The 15297-nt window shown below is 43.3% G+C and overlaps 2 protein-coding genes across 2 annotated transcripts; both read left to right on the top strand.

Moving 5' to 3' along the window:
- Positions 1-247: 247 nt before the first annotated feature.
- Positions 248-1193, top strand: LOC149201593 (uncharacterized). Its single transcript, XM_089399778.1, has 3 exons — positions 248-548; positions 647-729; positions 819-1193. Exons 1-3 carry the CDS (start codon positions 263-265, stop codon positions 831-833), a joined length of 384 nt encoding a protein of 127 aa, XP_089255904.1. The 5' UTR covers positions 248-262; the 3' UTR covers positions 834-1193.
- Positions 1194-7673: 6480 nt separating this feature from the next.
- LOC149201592 (uncharacterized) lies at positions 7674-8926 on the top strand. The gene is made up of 3 exons (XM_089399777.1): positions 7674-8053; positions 8151-8233; positions 8323-8926. The coding sequence occupies exons 1-3, from the start codon at positions 7768-7770 to the stop codon at positions 8335-8337; spliced, it is 384 nt and encodes a 127-aa protein (XP_089255903.1). The 5' UTR covers positions 7674-7767; the 3' UTR covers positions 8338-8926.
- Positions 8927-15297: the final 6371 nt, after the last annotated feature.

The following is a 15297-nucleotide window of genomic DNA, read 5'->3' as shown; positions in this document are numbered from 1 at the left end:
TTCAATCCACCCAACCTTGTCACGCTAAAGGAGAAATATATGAGTTTATAATGTCGCAATGCTTTTGGTTGTTAACGTTATGGAGTGTACACGATTTATGGTGGTGTGCTCCAACAGGGATGCATGTACATCCTACACCTAGCCACCATCTAACCACAACTCGGCACGGTCTTCACGGCCTGCCACAGTGTACCCAGGTGCCAGCTCGCTCCGTTCTTTACTACACTCGTACTTGCAAGGGTTATGTGGCTTGATCCGGCTCATGAGGCCATGTGATGCATCGGGAACTGGAATCTCGATTCCAGTGCAATGGCTTCCCGCCTCTCTTCAACGGTGGAGATTTCATCTTACAATCCAACGGTGGAATGGTCTGACAGGGTTTACGAGGGTTTATAATTTCTTCCTTACAGAACCGGGGTTCATTTGCACCTTATTCTCTCGGCTCATCCAGCCCCTCTGCTATGGTAGTTCCGGGTTCGAGTTTGCCATCGTCTCGTTTGCGTTCTTCCTCCCTGAAGGTTACACAGTGCACCCCAACACTGCAACAGGTATTATCCCTTAACTCTATGGAGGCTCACGGCATTTTAATACAGTTTGGTTTCGGTCGTTTGCTGTTCGAACTTATGATGAATTTGTTGGTGATCAGGGCATGTAGCCGGGGTTGTTCCACCTGCTTCTCAACCGTCTGTCAAGACTAAGCCTGAAGGCTTGAATCTTCCAGCGTACCAGGTGAGTCTTCCACACTTAACCTGCTACGCTTATCATAAAAGGGTTCCATTTTCAGAGTTTTGAACGGGTTATATTACGTTTGAATGCAGACCCATGATCGATGAGGTTTACTTACTTGGACGCCGGGTATCTCTCCACTGAGATCCCTCCCAATGGCGTTCGGTACCTCTCGAGGTCTGGCTAATTTCTGTTTAAATGGAAGTGCTTCGGCACACGTTTATGTTCTGTTACTTGCTTAACATGCTGCCCCTGAGGCATGCCTATCTTGGTCTTATTTTCCTGTTATACATTGTAATATTGGTCCGGCCGTGTCACAAACCTGGAACGACAGTTCAAGTAATTTATTGGGTTTCCTGTGTTAATAGTTGAACAGGGTTTCCTTATCCGTGATTCCATCACATGGATGCTGGGTTTTGTTATATAACTTATGAACTGTACAATATATGTATATCATTGACTGCGCATATCATGCATGTCTTCTGTGTTGTCGTTCTCTTACAGTGGTTATTAATAGTTGGACTAATACTATCACTCTGCCAGTTTAGTAGCAGCATGGTCAAGAACTATATATAGTTTTGTTTACTGTTTCCGGACGCGACTCTGATATTGTGTTGCTGGTCTCCGTCCGACTAGCTTCGGACCAGACGCCCTTGGTTAACAGAATATTATGCATCTGTTTCTTTATATATTAACGGTGAATATATGCATTACAGGGTTGTATTTTCCCATGTAACATGTACAGTTCTTCCTTTAATGATTTCGATTCCGTTTCTTGCTTTATTTGCACATCAATAAGCTTCGGAGATTTGAACTGAATGTATTGTCAGTTTCTTTTATGTTATACGTTTTCTATGATAAGTTCTGTACTGAATTAACTCATCAGTTTTCTCCTGTTCATAATAACATTTACTTCTAAACCGTTATATGATTATCCCCTGCCTCTTGAAGGGTTAGCCGACCACAGTCGGTGTTTACTTCTGTTATCATGATGTGTCTATCCGACCACAGTCGGTGCTCGATGCTTCGGCCGAGCGTTAACTTATTCCGTTTCACTGTTTTGTATACGCTCGTTTGTTTAAGACTTCATCCTTATCTGTAGCGCCATGGCTATGCCAGCACGATACAGTGCTGCAGACACTCTAATGAGGCTGTGCTAAGGTGGTTATTACCCACTAACAGATTACGCCTCTCGGCCTACAACCTGCCTTTTCTGCTATAACTACACCCGTGTAGTCAAATAACATATGCAATGCTAGCTGGGATGATGAAACCCTACTGCAAGTTTACGATAATTAATAACAGAATCTAGAATCTAGGGTCCAGACTCCTTAACATCTACTTGTAATTTTACTGTGCATATTAACAGTATTTCAACAAGCTAGATAAAATCCAGAATCACTCAGTAAGTTTCACAGTATATTCATTTTCAGTCAGTAACTTGTCAACTTGGAAGCATACCTGATTCACCCGAGTCAGAAGTAGTTTCACAAGCAAGTCACCTGTTTGTTTATTCAAGCTCTATATTCTATAGTTTTGTTAGAAAATGCATACCTGGATAGCCTGCTACCGATGTTTCACTTCCAGAAGTCACCTGCATTCACTTTGCTCTTATCCTCCCAACCTTGAGATCCACTTCACTGGATTCTCCCCCCGAGCAGTCCTGCAGGCCTACAGCCCTCAACAAGACACATGCACACCAGTGCTAGGTTATCTGGTCACTACCAGACTTAACCTTCTTTCTTTCCAGGTTATCTGATCATTTCCAGACTTAACCTTCTTCTGCCTTTGTTCTCTCATGGAATTTCTCTCTCTCTGTTTCTTTCTTCAGTTCTCCCCCTCTTTTCCCTTGTTAGGGTGCTCACTGATTCCTTTAACCAATGCCAAGAATTAGTTGTAACTGAAATGTAATTTAAATTACTTTTACGCAGGTTTGAATAACTGATTGGTAATTTAAAAATTACTTTACGTGGGGTAAATCACAATAGGTATATTACATACTCCCCCCCTTAACAGGAACACCGTCCTCGGTGTTCATCCTTCGTCGGAACTTTGATATTTACTCGTGGTATTACCATCTAATCCACACAAAATGTGATCCTTTCTCTTTGAAATCAACGATTTCATTCCGACAAACAACGTAGTAATGATATAGTCATAAGAAATATCATTAATTATAAGCATCAATAGTCATAATCATTCGTAATTGCAAAAATATGCAACTTCTAATCGCCACCACCTGGCCCTTATTCATTCATAATAAACAATTCTTTGTGACAACTTACCATAACTTACCATCTTATGCTTGAAAATCATGAATACTTCCATGTAAGCCTGTTAATAAAGATTGGACAATTCTTCACCCTTCCATGGTAAGTAGTTCCTGCAATATATAACTAACAAATTCAACCACATTAGTCACTATATTTTGAGTCAAATGAGACACTTTTGACTATCACTCAATTGTGCAATATTAGATGCTTTCTAAATCACAGTACTTTTACAAGTACTTAAAGAGCATTAACACTAATCATCAAATGGTGAATCACTGCTCACGTGCACACTGAACGAATTCTCACTAAAGACATTCGTAAAGTACTTCAAGAAGTACCAAAAGAGCACCTAGCTCTCTAATCATCAAAACAGTCAATCACTGCATCAAGCAAGAATTGTCTTAGCTCCCACTAAGATGTTCACAACATTAATAACACAATAAAGGAATTAAAATTTCCATTTATTCTTATTGAGCACTAAGCTCATTTCTTATTAAATGTGCATAACATACTTTACACATCTATATGTAAAATTCCTTTTTAACATAACATATAGCTGATTAGTTAATTCCTTTAGCCATTAGTCCACAATGAACTAAAGAATTCCCAATCCATGGAAATTGGTTCTCACAACCAACTCGAGTCATTTTTCACATCCAGATAGTTTCTTTGATAGAGACCTTACCAGGTCTAACATGGAATTCCACTGGCCAACCAGCTCAAGAATTCCAGGGAGAATGAATCTGGGCAGACAAGTACCATCAATCCCTTTAGGTAATTGCCATCAACCCAAGCACTTGCAGGTCCTACTCGACCGCAATTACACTGGTCTCGCCAGTAAACGCAGGTCCTACTCGACCGCAATCACACTGGTATCGCCAGTAAACGCAAGTCCTACTCGACCGCAATCACACTGGTCTCACCAGTAAACGCTATCTGATCCTAACCAGACATAGCGTACACAGGAAATTCTTTCTTTTTATGCCATCTGATCCCAACCAGACATAGCATGAATATTTCTCTTTTTTCATCTCTTTCTCAAAGTAATTTACACAATGAACCAAATGAACATTATCATTAGCACAACAGACATGCATGTACACCATGCATTTACACTTAACCCCAACATGGGTCCACAACATCAAGATCGATGGGAAACATATCCATCATACACGTTGTATGCATGCAAATTTTCCAAATAACATAATTCATGCATATCATATAACATCGTTCTTTCTCATTTATAACTGCATTTCACATTGCAGCAATTTATGTGATGAGTTTTCTTGTTGCCATTAAGCTACCACTACTTAATCCCATCAGCAACGTTAGTTATAAATATGCATCAATTAACACGTATTCCATTTCCCAGAATGTTCATGCATACAATATTGTCATGTATAAAAACATATGCAAATACTCATTAATGTATAAATGTCAACAACAGTTGAGTTAATACCCTCAACATTCCCAATTTTGCCATAGTCTGTTGTTCCAATTCAAATCATCATTAACGGAGTATTATCTTACGTTTACTATGGCTAGCTTTAGTCATGCATCGTTAGTGTAATTAAACATAATTTCTCTAACATACAAGAACATAACTCTTATGTCCCAATGACTAATCTTTGTGCATACTATTGCTTATCATATAAGTCCTTCTTTAATGTATGCAACACTTATTCCCTTCACTAGAAGACCACCATCATTTCATACGACAAACCACATACCTCTTTCTTAAGGAAGTCATTTTAATCCTCATTTCTCTATCTTCCGATGTGAGGATTTCTCAAGATTCCCTTTCAAGAATTATTAAAGATGTCTATCTTTCGGCATAAAAACCAAGATACAAAAACAAGGTTTACTTATCCTTTATGCATCAAATCAAGCAATCAACACAACTCTTCCAACAAGATAATCTCTCCAAGAGATTATTATTTTCAAGGAAGCTATCATGACCATTTTCTCTAAGTACACAGACTCATAATTCCAAAGTCAAAATTGCTACCAATATGCAACATGTGTTCACCTAACACAATTACCTTACTTCAATGCTCATAGTTCTTTTCATGAACCAAGTAAGGATTTTGGTTCTTGCATGAACACTATTCTAATGTGTCTTTAAGGAAAGAACCTCTATTTTTATTTTCGAGAAAATTCTCATAAAATCCTGCATCTTCATACATGAAGTATGCATACTCTTAAGATGAGACTATATTTAGGTATATATGTAATATACTCTTTCCTCAAGAATTTAGGCATGAATATCTATGCGCCTAGAAGCACATTCTTAGTTATCCTTTATCATGCAAGTAATGCATAACCACTAACTAGAATCATAATGCAATTAGCATATATATATATATATATATATATATTCCAAGAAGCTTTTATCAAGTAAAGATACATACTTTAATTCAAGAAAACTTGGCCACCTTCCATGCTATGTCCTCACGACATTTATATGCCTCATCTTCTTTCTCAAGAAGATTCTTTGGCTATATTTAGCAAGGATTTTATTCCAAGAAAGACAACAAGAGACAAACATTCCTCTCACAAGACTCACATGTAGTCCTACTAGGAGGAACTACCTATTCTCTTTACTAAGAAGCAATAACCAATTCTTTTACTGCAAGTATTATCATATTTTCTCTACCAAGAAAACATATAAACAATCAATCTTTAACTGCATGCCTTAACCCCCTTTTCTTTACCACGAAAATCTATAAAAGAACCATTCTTTTATTGCATGCATTCAAATACTTCCTCTACTAAGAAATCATATAAAACATTCATACATGTTCTTCAAGTAAGTGAACAAGACACTTATCTTATTCTTGGGTCAACATGCATAACTAACAAGTTTAAACCACCCTTACCGAAAGCAATTGCTCTACTTATGCAATTAGAAGCATAATCTCCTAAGTGTCACACACGCACCAAGGTTACCACTTGATGCTAGATGCAACAATTATCATAACAGTACTATGTGTCCATTTCAGAATAATGACTTCAAGGAGACATTACGAAAATCATTAACAGCAACACACTATAGTTATCATTTTCCAACTTCTTAAGCATGGTCAAGGGAATACTCACATGCACATCGAGCGCTTAACTAGTCATCCCAAGACTTAGAGTCTTCTGCAAGATTCTAATACTCAAAGCTTGGTTTATCTGGTCATTACCAAACTTAGCGAGTTCTTTTTCCCATCTCCGTCTGTCTCTACAGCACGGTCTTCTTCCTTCTCCTTGCTTCCTTTTCCTTGGAAGCATCTATGGTTGGGGAAGGTAATTAGAGTTTACTGACAACTGTATTAACACAGGTAGTCTATTTATGAATAATTATCACATGTGATTATACCATGAATGGGACCTAGAAATGTTACCCACTGAACATGCCTCTACCCTTGACTTCACACTGAAATGCAACATGCATAAGAAATCCATCATTCCCATAGTAGAGATAAATGCAACCATCATTTAATCGAGGCTCCAATGGTTTTTTTTTTTTTTTTATCTCCCAACAAGCAATGATTAACATGATTGATCTTGTTTACGAATTGTAACAATCTTAGTCCAATTGAATTAATGCATATAAGTTCTATGGGTTAGTCATATAACACTAACCAATCTCAACTACCAATCGTCTTCATGCATCCATGACAAGACTGAATCAAAAGTTAGTTATGAAAATCAAGTCTCGCTGCTGGACTCATTGCATGTTTTCAATATCTAAAGGGGTTCTTCTAATGTTCTTTTTAAAACAATTTTTTCATCCTATTCAAGGATGTTCCCCTGATTTATACCCATGCATTGGCCTATTAAGTTTCGTTCATTGTAATTTCAATCTAGTTCAATATATGCATTGTTGTTATTGCCATATGTGCAAATCAAAAGTTGGTAGTTGATCGTCACTTCCTCACTGTGTGTTCAATATTGTTCTTAAGTGCGACCAAAGTTCATTGTCTTTTATCCTCATCAGGAATCCAACGTTATGAACGTAGTTATGCAACAACTTATCACCTACTTCTCAAAGAAGTTATAAACATGAATCACACCTGTCATGCCGAAAGTAGTGTACGACATAAATGAATATGTGTATGATTAAACTCATACCTGAGTTAATGCCTACTGATGGTGTACTTCAATATCCTTTCCGCTTACCAATTCCCAAAGGCACCAGTATTGCAACCTTTGGCTCTGATACCAATTTGTCACACCTCTAAGAATTTTTTTTTTTTTACATGTATTTACACCTTCATTTAACATATAAACTGCAGGTACTTAAATTTATATATGTCTATGCTTAACATATATAACCCGCAGATACTTCAATATATATATATTTACCCTGACTTGTATCCAGCAGGTATCTTTAATATATATATATATATATATATATATACTTAATATACAAGCATCATGCTCATTTGATTTTCATGCGTTAATAGATACGCGGGTTATGAAAAGGGCATTCCTAACCTATACCTTAACAAACTATATTTCAATCCACCCAACCTTGTCACGCTAAAGGAGAAATATATGAGTTTATAATGTCGCAATGCTTTTGGTTGTTAACGTTATGGAGTGTACACGATTTATGGTGGTGTGCTCCAACAGGGATGCATGTACATCCTACACCTAGCCACCATCTAACCACAACTCGGCACGGTCTTCACGGCCTGCCACAGTGTACCCAGGTGCCAGCTCGCTCCGTTCTTTACTACACTCGTACTTGCAAGGGTTATGTGGCTTGATCCGGCTCATGAGGCCATGTGATGCATCGGGAACTGGAATCTCGATTCCAGTGCAATGGCTTCCCGCCTCTCTTCAACGGTGGAGATTTCATCTTACAATCCAACGGTGGAATGGTCTGACAGGGTTTACGAGGGTTTATAATTTCTTCCTTACAGAACCGGGGTTCATTTGCACCTTATTCTCTCGGCTCATCCAGCCCCTCTGCTATGGTAGTTCCGGGTTCGAGTTTGCCATCGTCTCGTTTGCGTTCTTCCTCCCTGAAGGTTACACAGTGCACCCCAACACTGCAACAGGTATTATCCCTTAACTCTATGGAGGCTCACGGCATTTTAATACAGTTTGTTTCGGTCGTTTGCTGTTCGAACTTATGATGAATTTGTTGGTGATCAGGGCATGTAGCCGGGGTTGTTCCACCTGCTTCTCAACCGTCCGTCAAGACTAAGCCTGAAGGCTTGAATCTTCCAGCGTACCAGGTGAGTCTTCCACACTTAACCTGCTACGCGTATCATAAAAGGGTTCCATTTTCAGAGTTTTGAACGGGTTATATTACGTTTGAATGCAGACCCATGATCGATGAGGTTTACTTACTTGGACGCCGGGGTATCTCTCCACTGAGAACCCTCCCAATGGCGTTCGGTACCTCTCGAGGTCTGGCTAATTTCTGTTTAAATGGAAGTGCTTCGGCACACGTTTATGTTCTGTTATTTGCTTAACATGCTGCCCCTGAGGCATGCATATCTTGGTCTTATTTTCCTGTTATACATTGTAATATTGGTCCGGCCGTGTCACAGACCTGGAACGACAGTTCAAGTAATTTATTGGGTTTCCTGTGTTAATAGTTGAACAGGGTTTCCTTATCCGTGATTCCATCACATGGATGCTGGGTTTTGTTATATAACTTATGAACTGTACAATATATGTATATCATTGACTGCGCATATCATGCATGTCTTCTGTGTTGCCGTTCTCTTACAGTGGTTATTAATAGTTGGACTAATACTATCACTCTGCCAGTTTAGTAGCAGCATGGTCAAGAACTATATATAGTTTTGTTTACTGTTTCCGGACGCGACTCTGATATTGTGTTGCTGGTCTCCGTCCGACTAGCTTCGGACCAGACGCCCTTGGTTAACAGAATATTATGCATCTGTTTCTTTATATATTAACGGTGAATATATGCATTACAGGGTTGTATTTTCCCATGTAACATGTACAGTTCTTCCTTTAATGATTTCGATTCCGTTTCTTGCTTTATTTGCACATCAATAAGCTTCGGAGATTTAGAACTGAATGTATTGTCAGTTTCTTTTATGTTATACGTTTTCTATGATAAGTTCTGTACTGAATTAACTCATCAGTTTTCTCCTGTTCATAATAACATTTACTTCTAAACCGTTATATGATTATCCCCTGCCTCCTGAAGGGTTAGCCGACCACAGTCGGTGTTTACTTCTGTTATCATGATGTGTCTATCCGACCACAGTCGGTGCTCGATGCTTCGGCCGAGCGTTAACTTATTCCGTTTCACTGTTTTGTATATGCTCGTTTGTTTAAGACTTCATCCTTATCTGTAGCGCCATGGCTATGCCAGCACGATACAGTGCTGCAGACACTCTAATGAGGCTGTGCTAAGGTGGTTATTACCCACTAACAGATTACGCCTCTCGGCCTACAACCTGCCTTTTCTGCTATAACTACACCCGTGTAGTCAAATAACATATGCAATGCTAGCTGGGATGATGAAACCCTACTGCAAGTTTACGATAATTAATAACAGAATCTAGAATCTAGGGTCCAGACTCCTTAACATCTACTTGTAATTTTACTGTGCATATTAACAGTATTTCAACAAGAGATAAAATCCAGAATCACTCAGTAAGTTTCACAGTATATTCATTTTCAGTCAGTAACTTGTCAACTTGGAAGCATACCTGATTCACCCGAGTCAGAAGTAGTTTCACAAGCAAGTCACCTGTTTGTTTATTCAAGCTCTATATTCTATAGTTTTGTTAGAAAATGCATACCTGGATAGCCTGCTACCGATGTTTCACTTCCAGAAGTCACCTGCATTCACTTTGCTCTTATCCTCCCAACCTTGAGATCCACTTCACTGGATTCTCCCCCCGAGCAGTCCTGCAGGCCTACAGCCCTCAACAAGACACATGCACACCAGTGCTAGGTTATCTGGTCACTACCAGACTTAACCTTCTTTGTTTCCAGGTTATCTGATCATTTCCAGACTTAACCTTCTTCTGCCTTTGTTCTCTCATGGAATTTCTCTCTCTCTGTTTCTTTCTTCAGTTCTCCCCCTCTTTTCCCTTGTTAGGGTGCTCACTGATTCCTTTAACCAATGCCAAGAATTAGTTGTAACTGAAATGTAATTTAAATTACTTTTACGCAGGTTTGAATAACTGATTGGTAATTTAAAAATTACTTTACGTGGGGTAAATCACAATAGGTATATTACAAAAAAACAGTGAAATTATCTTTCTTTAAAATTTCATAAATGTATGAATAATTGTGTTGTTGAAATAATATGATGATTTTTTTTTAATTGATAATATGTTTTTCTTTGTTAGATGATGTAGATTGTACATGTTAAATGATAAGATAATGATAATAATAATGATAAAGATAGAGAGGGGGAGAGAGAGCGAGGGGGATAGAGAAATTGAGGGGGGAGAGAGAGAGGGAGAGAGAGAGAGTGGGGCGAGAGAGCGAGAGAGAGAGGGGGAGAGAGAGTGGAATAGAGAGAGAGAGAGGGTGGGGAGAGAGTGGAATATATATATATATATATATATATATATATATATATATATATATATATATATATATAGAGAGAGAGAGAGAGAGAGAGAGAGAGAGAGAGAGAGAGGGGGGGGGGGGAGAGGGAGAGGGGGAGAGGAGGGGGGGGAGAGGGAGAGAGAGAGGGGGGGGAGAGAGAGAGAGAGAGTGAGAGAGGGGGGAGAGAGAGAGTGTGGGACAGAAAGATGGGGAGGGAGAGAGAGAGAGAGTGGGGAGGTGGGAGGGAGAGAGACAGAGAGTGTGGGGAGGGGGAGAGAGAGAGGATGAGAGAGATAGAGAGAGAAAGAGAGGTGGGTGGAGAGAGAGAGGGGGGAAGAGAGAGGGGAGAGAGATAGAGGAGAGAGAGGGGGAAGGGGGAGAGAGAGAGATAGAGAGATAGAGAGTGAGCAAGAGAGAGAGGAAGAGAGAGGGTGGGAGGGGGAGAGACAAAGAGAGAGAGAGGGAGGGAGAGAGAGGGCAGGTGAGATTGAGAGAGAGAGAGAGAGAGAGAGAGTGGGGGGAGGGCGGGGAGTGAGAGACAAAGAGAGAGAGTGAGAGAGCTAGGGGGAGAGAGAGAGAGACGCAGGGGGAGAGAGAGAGGGAGGGGTAGAGAGAGAGGGAGAGAGAGAGAGCGGGTGGAGGGAGACAAAGAGAGGGGAGAGATGGGGATAGAGAGAGGCGGGGAGAGGGAGGTAGAGAGAGAGAGAGAGAGATCAAGCAAGCGAGGATGAGAGGGATAGAGATCAAGGGGGGGAGGGAGAGAGAGAGAAAGAGCGGGGAGGTAGGGGGAGGGAGAGAGAGAAAGAGCAGGGAGGTAGGGGGAAGGAGAGAGAGAGAGAAGGAAGGGAGCGGGAGAGAGTGAGGGGGGAGAGAGAGAGAAAGAGAGTGAGTGAGGGGAGGAGAGAGAGGGGAGAGAGGGGGGGAGAGCACGTGAGATAGAGAGAGAGAGAGCATGAGAGAGAGGCATGAGAGAGAGGGGGGAGAGGGAGAGAGAGTGAAAGAGGGAAAGGGGGAGGGAGAGAGGGAGGGAGGGAGAGAGGGAGGCAGGGTTTGAGAGAGAGAGGGTGGAAGAAAGAGAGAGAGAGAGAGTGGAGTGGGGGGGAGAGAGAGAGATGCAGAGGGCGAGTGGGGAGGAGGGAGGGAGAGAGAGAGAGAGCACAAGGGGAGGGGGAGAGGGAGGGAGAGAGAGGTGGGGGGAGAGAGAGAGAGGGCAGGGGCAAGAGGGAGGGAGGGTGAGAGTGAGAGAGAGAGAGAGAGAGGGAATGCAAGAGAGAGAGAGAGAGAGAGAGAGAGAGAGAGAGAGAGAGAAGGGGGAGAGAGAGGGGGAGCTAGATGGAGACAGGTGGAAAGAGCAAGAGAGAGAGAGGGTGGAGGTGAGAGGGAGGTGGGAGGGGGTGAGAGAGAGAGAGAGAGATGGAGCGAGGGAGACAGAGGGAGCGATGGGGAGAGAGGGGGTTCGGGAGAGAGTGGAATAGAGAGAGAGAGAGACGAGGTGTGGGGAGAGAGTGGAATAAAGAGAGAGAGGGGGGGAGAGAGGGAGAGGGACACGAAGGGAGAGGGGGTAGGGAGCGAGAGAGAGGGAGAGACAAAGAGAGAGAGTGAGAGAGCGAGGGAGAGAGAGATAGAAAGATGGTGGGGGGGAGAGAGAGAGCAGGGAGGAGGGAGATAGAGATAGGGGGAGAGATGGGTGGAGAGAGAGAGTGGGGAGAGAGAGGGAGTGAGAGAGGGGGGATGGTGGGAGAGAGAGGGGGGGTGGGGAGTGGGAGAGAGAGGCGAGGGTTGGGGAGAGAGAAAGCAGGAGAGAGAGGCAAGGGTTGGGGAGAGTGAGAGAGAGAGGTGGGGGGAGAGGGGAGAGAGAGAGAGAGAATATGGGGGAAATAGAGGGGGAGAGGGAGTGGGAGAGAGAGAGGGGGAGAGGGAGAGGGAGAGAGAGAGGGGGAGAGAGGGAGACAAAGAGGGAGGGAGGGTGAGAGCGAGAGTGGGGGGAGAGATAGGGAGAGGGGGAGAGAGAGAGACAGGGAGAGGGGGGACATAGTGAGGGAGAGAGAGAGAGAGAGAGCAGGGGGCGGGAGAGAGAGAGAGAGAGAGTGAGGGGAAGAGAGAGACACATAGATAGAGATGGGTACAGAGAGAGAGAGAGAGAGAGAGAGAGTGGGGGGAGGGGGGAGAGAGAGAGGGGGGGGGAGAGATAAGGAGAAAGGGCAAGAGGGAGGGAGAGAGGGAGCTATCAAGAGAGAGAGAGAGAGATTGGGGGAGAGAGAGAGAGAGCGAGAGAGGGGGGGAGAGAGAGAGTGAAAGAGAGAGAGTGTGTGGGAGAGAAAGATGGGGAGAGAGAGAGAGACAGAGAGACAGAGAGAGAGGGGAGGTGGGAGGGAGAGAGACAGAGAGAGTGTGGAGGGCGAGAGAGAGAGGCTGGGAGAGAGAGAGATAGAGAGAGAGAGGTGGGGGGAGAGAGAGAGCAGGTGGAGAGAGTGGGGGAAGAGAGAGGGGAGAGAGAGAGAGGAGAGAGAGAGAGGGGGGACAGAGAGGGGGGAGAGAGAGATAGAGATATAGAGAGAGAGGAGAGTGAGCGAGAGAGAGAGGAAGAGAGAGGGTGGGAGGGGGAGAGACAAAGAGAGAGAGTGAGAGAGCGAGGGGGAGAGAGAGAGGCAGGGGGAGAGAGAGATATAGAGAGATGGAGAGAGAGAGAGATGGGGGAGAGAGAAAGGGAGAGTGCGGGGAGGATGGAGATAGAGAGAGGGGGAGAGATGGGTGGAGAGAGAGAGAGAGGGAGATAGAGAGCGAGAGAGCGAGGGGGAGAGAGAGCGGGGGGTGAGGAGAGAGAGAGATAAATATGGGGCAAAGAGATGGGGACAGGGAGGGGGAGAGAGGGAGAGAGAGAGGGAAGGAGAGGGAGGGGGGGTAAGAGCGAGAGAGGGAGGAGAGAGAGAGGGAGAGGGAGAGGGAGAGAGACAGGGTGAGGGGGGCGCAAAGGGAGGGAGGGAGAGAGAGAGGGAGAGGGAGAGAGAGAGAGGAACAGGGAGAGGGGGGGTAGAGGGAGGGAGAGAGAGAGAGCAGGGTGTGGAAGAGAGAGGGGGGGAACGAAAGAGAGAGAGGGGGGGAGGGAGAGAGAGAAAGAGAGAGAGGGGGAGAGAGAGAGAGCGGAGGGGGAGAGAGTGAGATGGGGAGAGAGAGAGGGGGGGGGAGAGAGAGAGAGAGAGAGAGAGAGAGAGAGAGAGAGAGTGGGGAGGAGGTAGGGAGAGGTAGAGAGTGAGCGAGGGCATGGGAGGAGAGAGAGAGAGCGGGGGGAGGGGTAGAGAGAGAGAGAGGTGCGGAGAGAGAGAGAGCAGGGGAGAGAGAGAAGGGAGGAGAGAGTGTGGGGGGAGAGAGAGAGAGCGGGGGGAGGGGTAGAGAGAGAGAGAGGTGCGGAGAGAGAGAGCAGGGGGAGAGAGAGAAGGGAGGAGAGAGTGTGGGGGGAGAGAGAGATAGATAGATAGAGAGAGAGAGAGATAGGATAGTGCGTGAGAGAGAGAGGGAGAGAGACGGGGGGGTGAGAGAGAGAGGGGTGGAGAGGGAGAGACAAAGAGAGAGAGTGAGGGAGCAAAGGGGAGAGAGAGAGAGTCATGGAGAGGGAGAGTGGGATCCTCCACTCAAATATTATTGGTTGGCTCTTTACTTTCCTGTCTTGGTGTCTTCTGCCCAATTCATTTCTTTTTTACTCTAAAACTATACTACTGGGGTACTGCCTCCGAATGGGCTTCACTCGCTCTTTTCATCCCAGTTGCTTCGACCTATGCATCAAAAGGATTGTGTCAGGGTAATATTGTTGGGCCAGGTTGTCAGGTGGGTTTTTTCTTCCCACTACTGTTGTGGCTTCCACGTGGGCCCGATCCATTCTTTGGTCACTTTGCCACTAGGTTTTGCACTTGTGCTAACTTTGGTTGCACTCTAAAGCTCATCGAACCACCTCTAACTATATCTTGATATTGGGGTCACCAAATTTGACTGCTCTATCTCTCGATCCAAGGTGCCATTTTCATACTTCCACACATCGTTAGAAAGATCTCTCTCATGCCTCCCACGGTCGGACCATATTGTATTGGTCTGCCATTTTCTCATGTTTTTTTTGTTGCTCCCTCTGTTGATGTCTTTGCTACATGATTGACATATAAAATACATTAGCCTCATATATAAAACATTATTTTTTTATTAAATGAGAAATGTATTTATAAATATGGACATATAACTTTCAATTAAAAATAATCATCCTCGGTGTGCGAAGAAATAAAAAATTCACTCAAAATGGTGTGCCATAAAACATGAAAGCATTAGCCACAGTGCGTACATCCAGATGACACACTGCTTTTGGTTCACATACAGAGAAACAAATTGGTTAGTTTTACTTTCAACACAATGCATCGAGACAACATTGTGCACTGGTTTGTACATATAACCTTTTCGCACTGAAACGAAATGTTTTGGCTATCGAATGCAGTAAGCTATATTTTTTTTTATATTATGCATGTAGTGCATTTGGTAAATAAAAACACACTGGGAGTAACTTTTACCGTATGCACTGATGTAAAAATTATATCTTTTCTTGTCCCATTTTCATTTACCAAACGCATCGACATGCATAGTACACCCTATAAATTTAAAAATCGCATCGCTACCGATGGGAGTCAAACCTGTTGAATGCACCTCGTAGGGGAAAAAAATAAAAAACAGTGGATTTATGGACCTAATTTACAATTCTAATCCACTAAAAATTTAA

Source organism: Pinus tabuliformis, chromosome 2_1 (genome assembly GCF_031772625.1).
Source record: "Pinus tabuliformis cultivar Carrire ecotype Pingquan chromosome 2_1, CPIR1, whole genome shotgun sequence".
In the NCBI taxonomy this organism is placed as follows: domain Eukaryota; kingdom Viridiplantae; phylum Streptophyta; class Pinopsida; order Pinales; family Pinaceae; genus Pinus; species Pinus tabuliformis.
This window is presented reverse-complemented; position numbering and strand designations above follow the sequence as displayed.

Bases quoted from the DNA above. Each gene is read 5' to 3' on its own strand.
- LOC149201593 (XM_089399778.1), top strand. From the start codon at position 263: ATGAGGCCATGTGATGCATCGGGAACTGGAATCTCGATTCCAGTGCAA. The intron at 549-646 runs GTATTATCCCTT...GTTGGTGATCAG, and splicing joins GCACCCCAACACTGCAACAG to GGCATGTAGCCGGGGTTGTT.
- LOC149201592 (XM_089399777.1), top strand. From the start codon at position 7,768: ATGAGGCCATGTGATGCATCGGGAACTGGAATCTCGATTCCAGTGCAA. The intron at 8,054-8,150 runs GTATTATCCCTT...GTTGGTGATCAG, and splicing joins GCACCCCAACACTGCAACAG to GGCATGTAGCCGGGGTTGTT.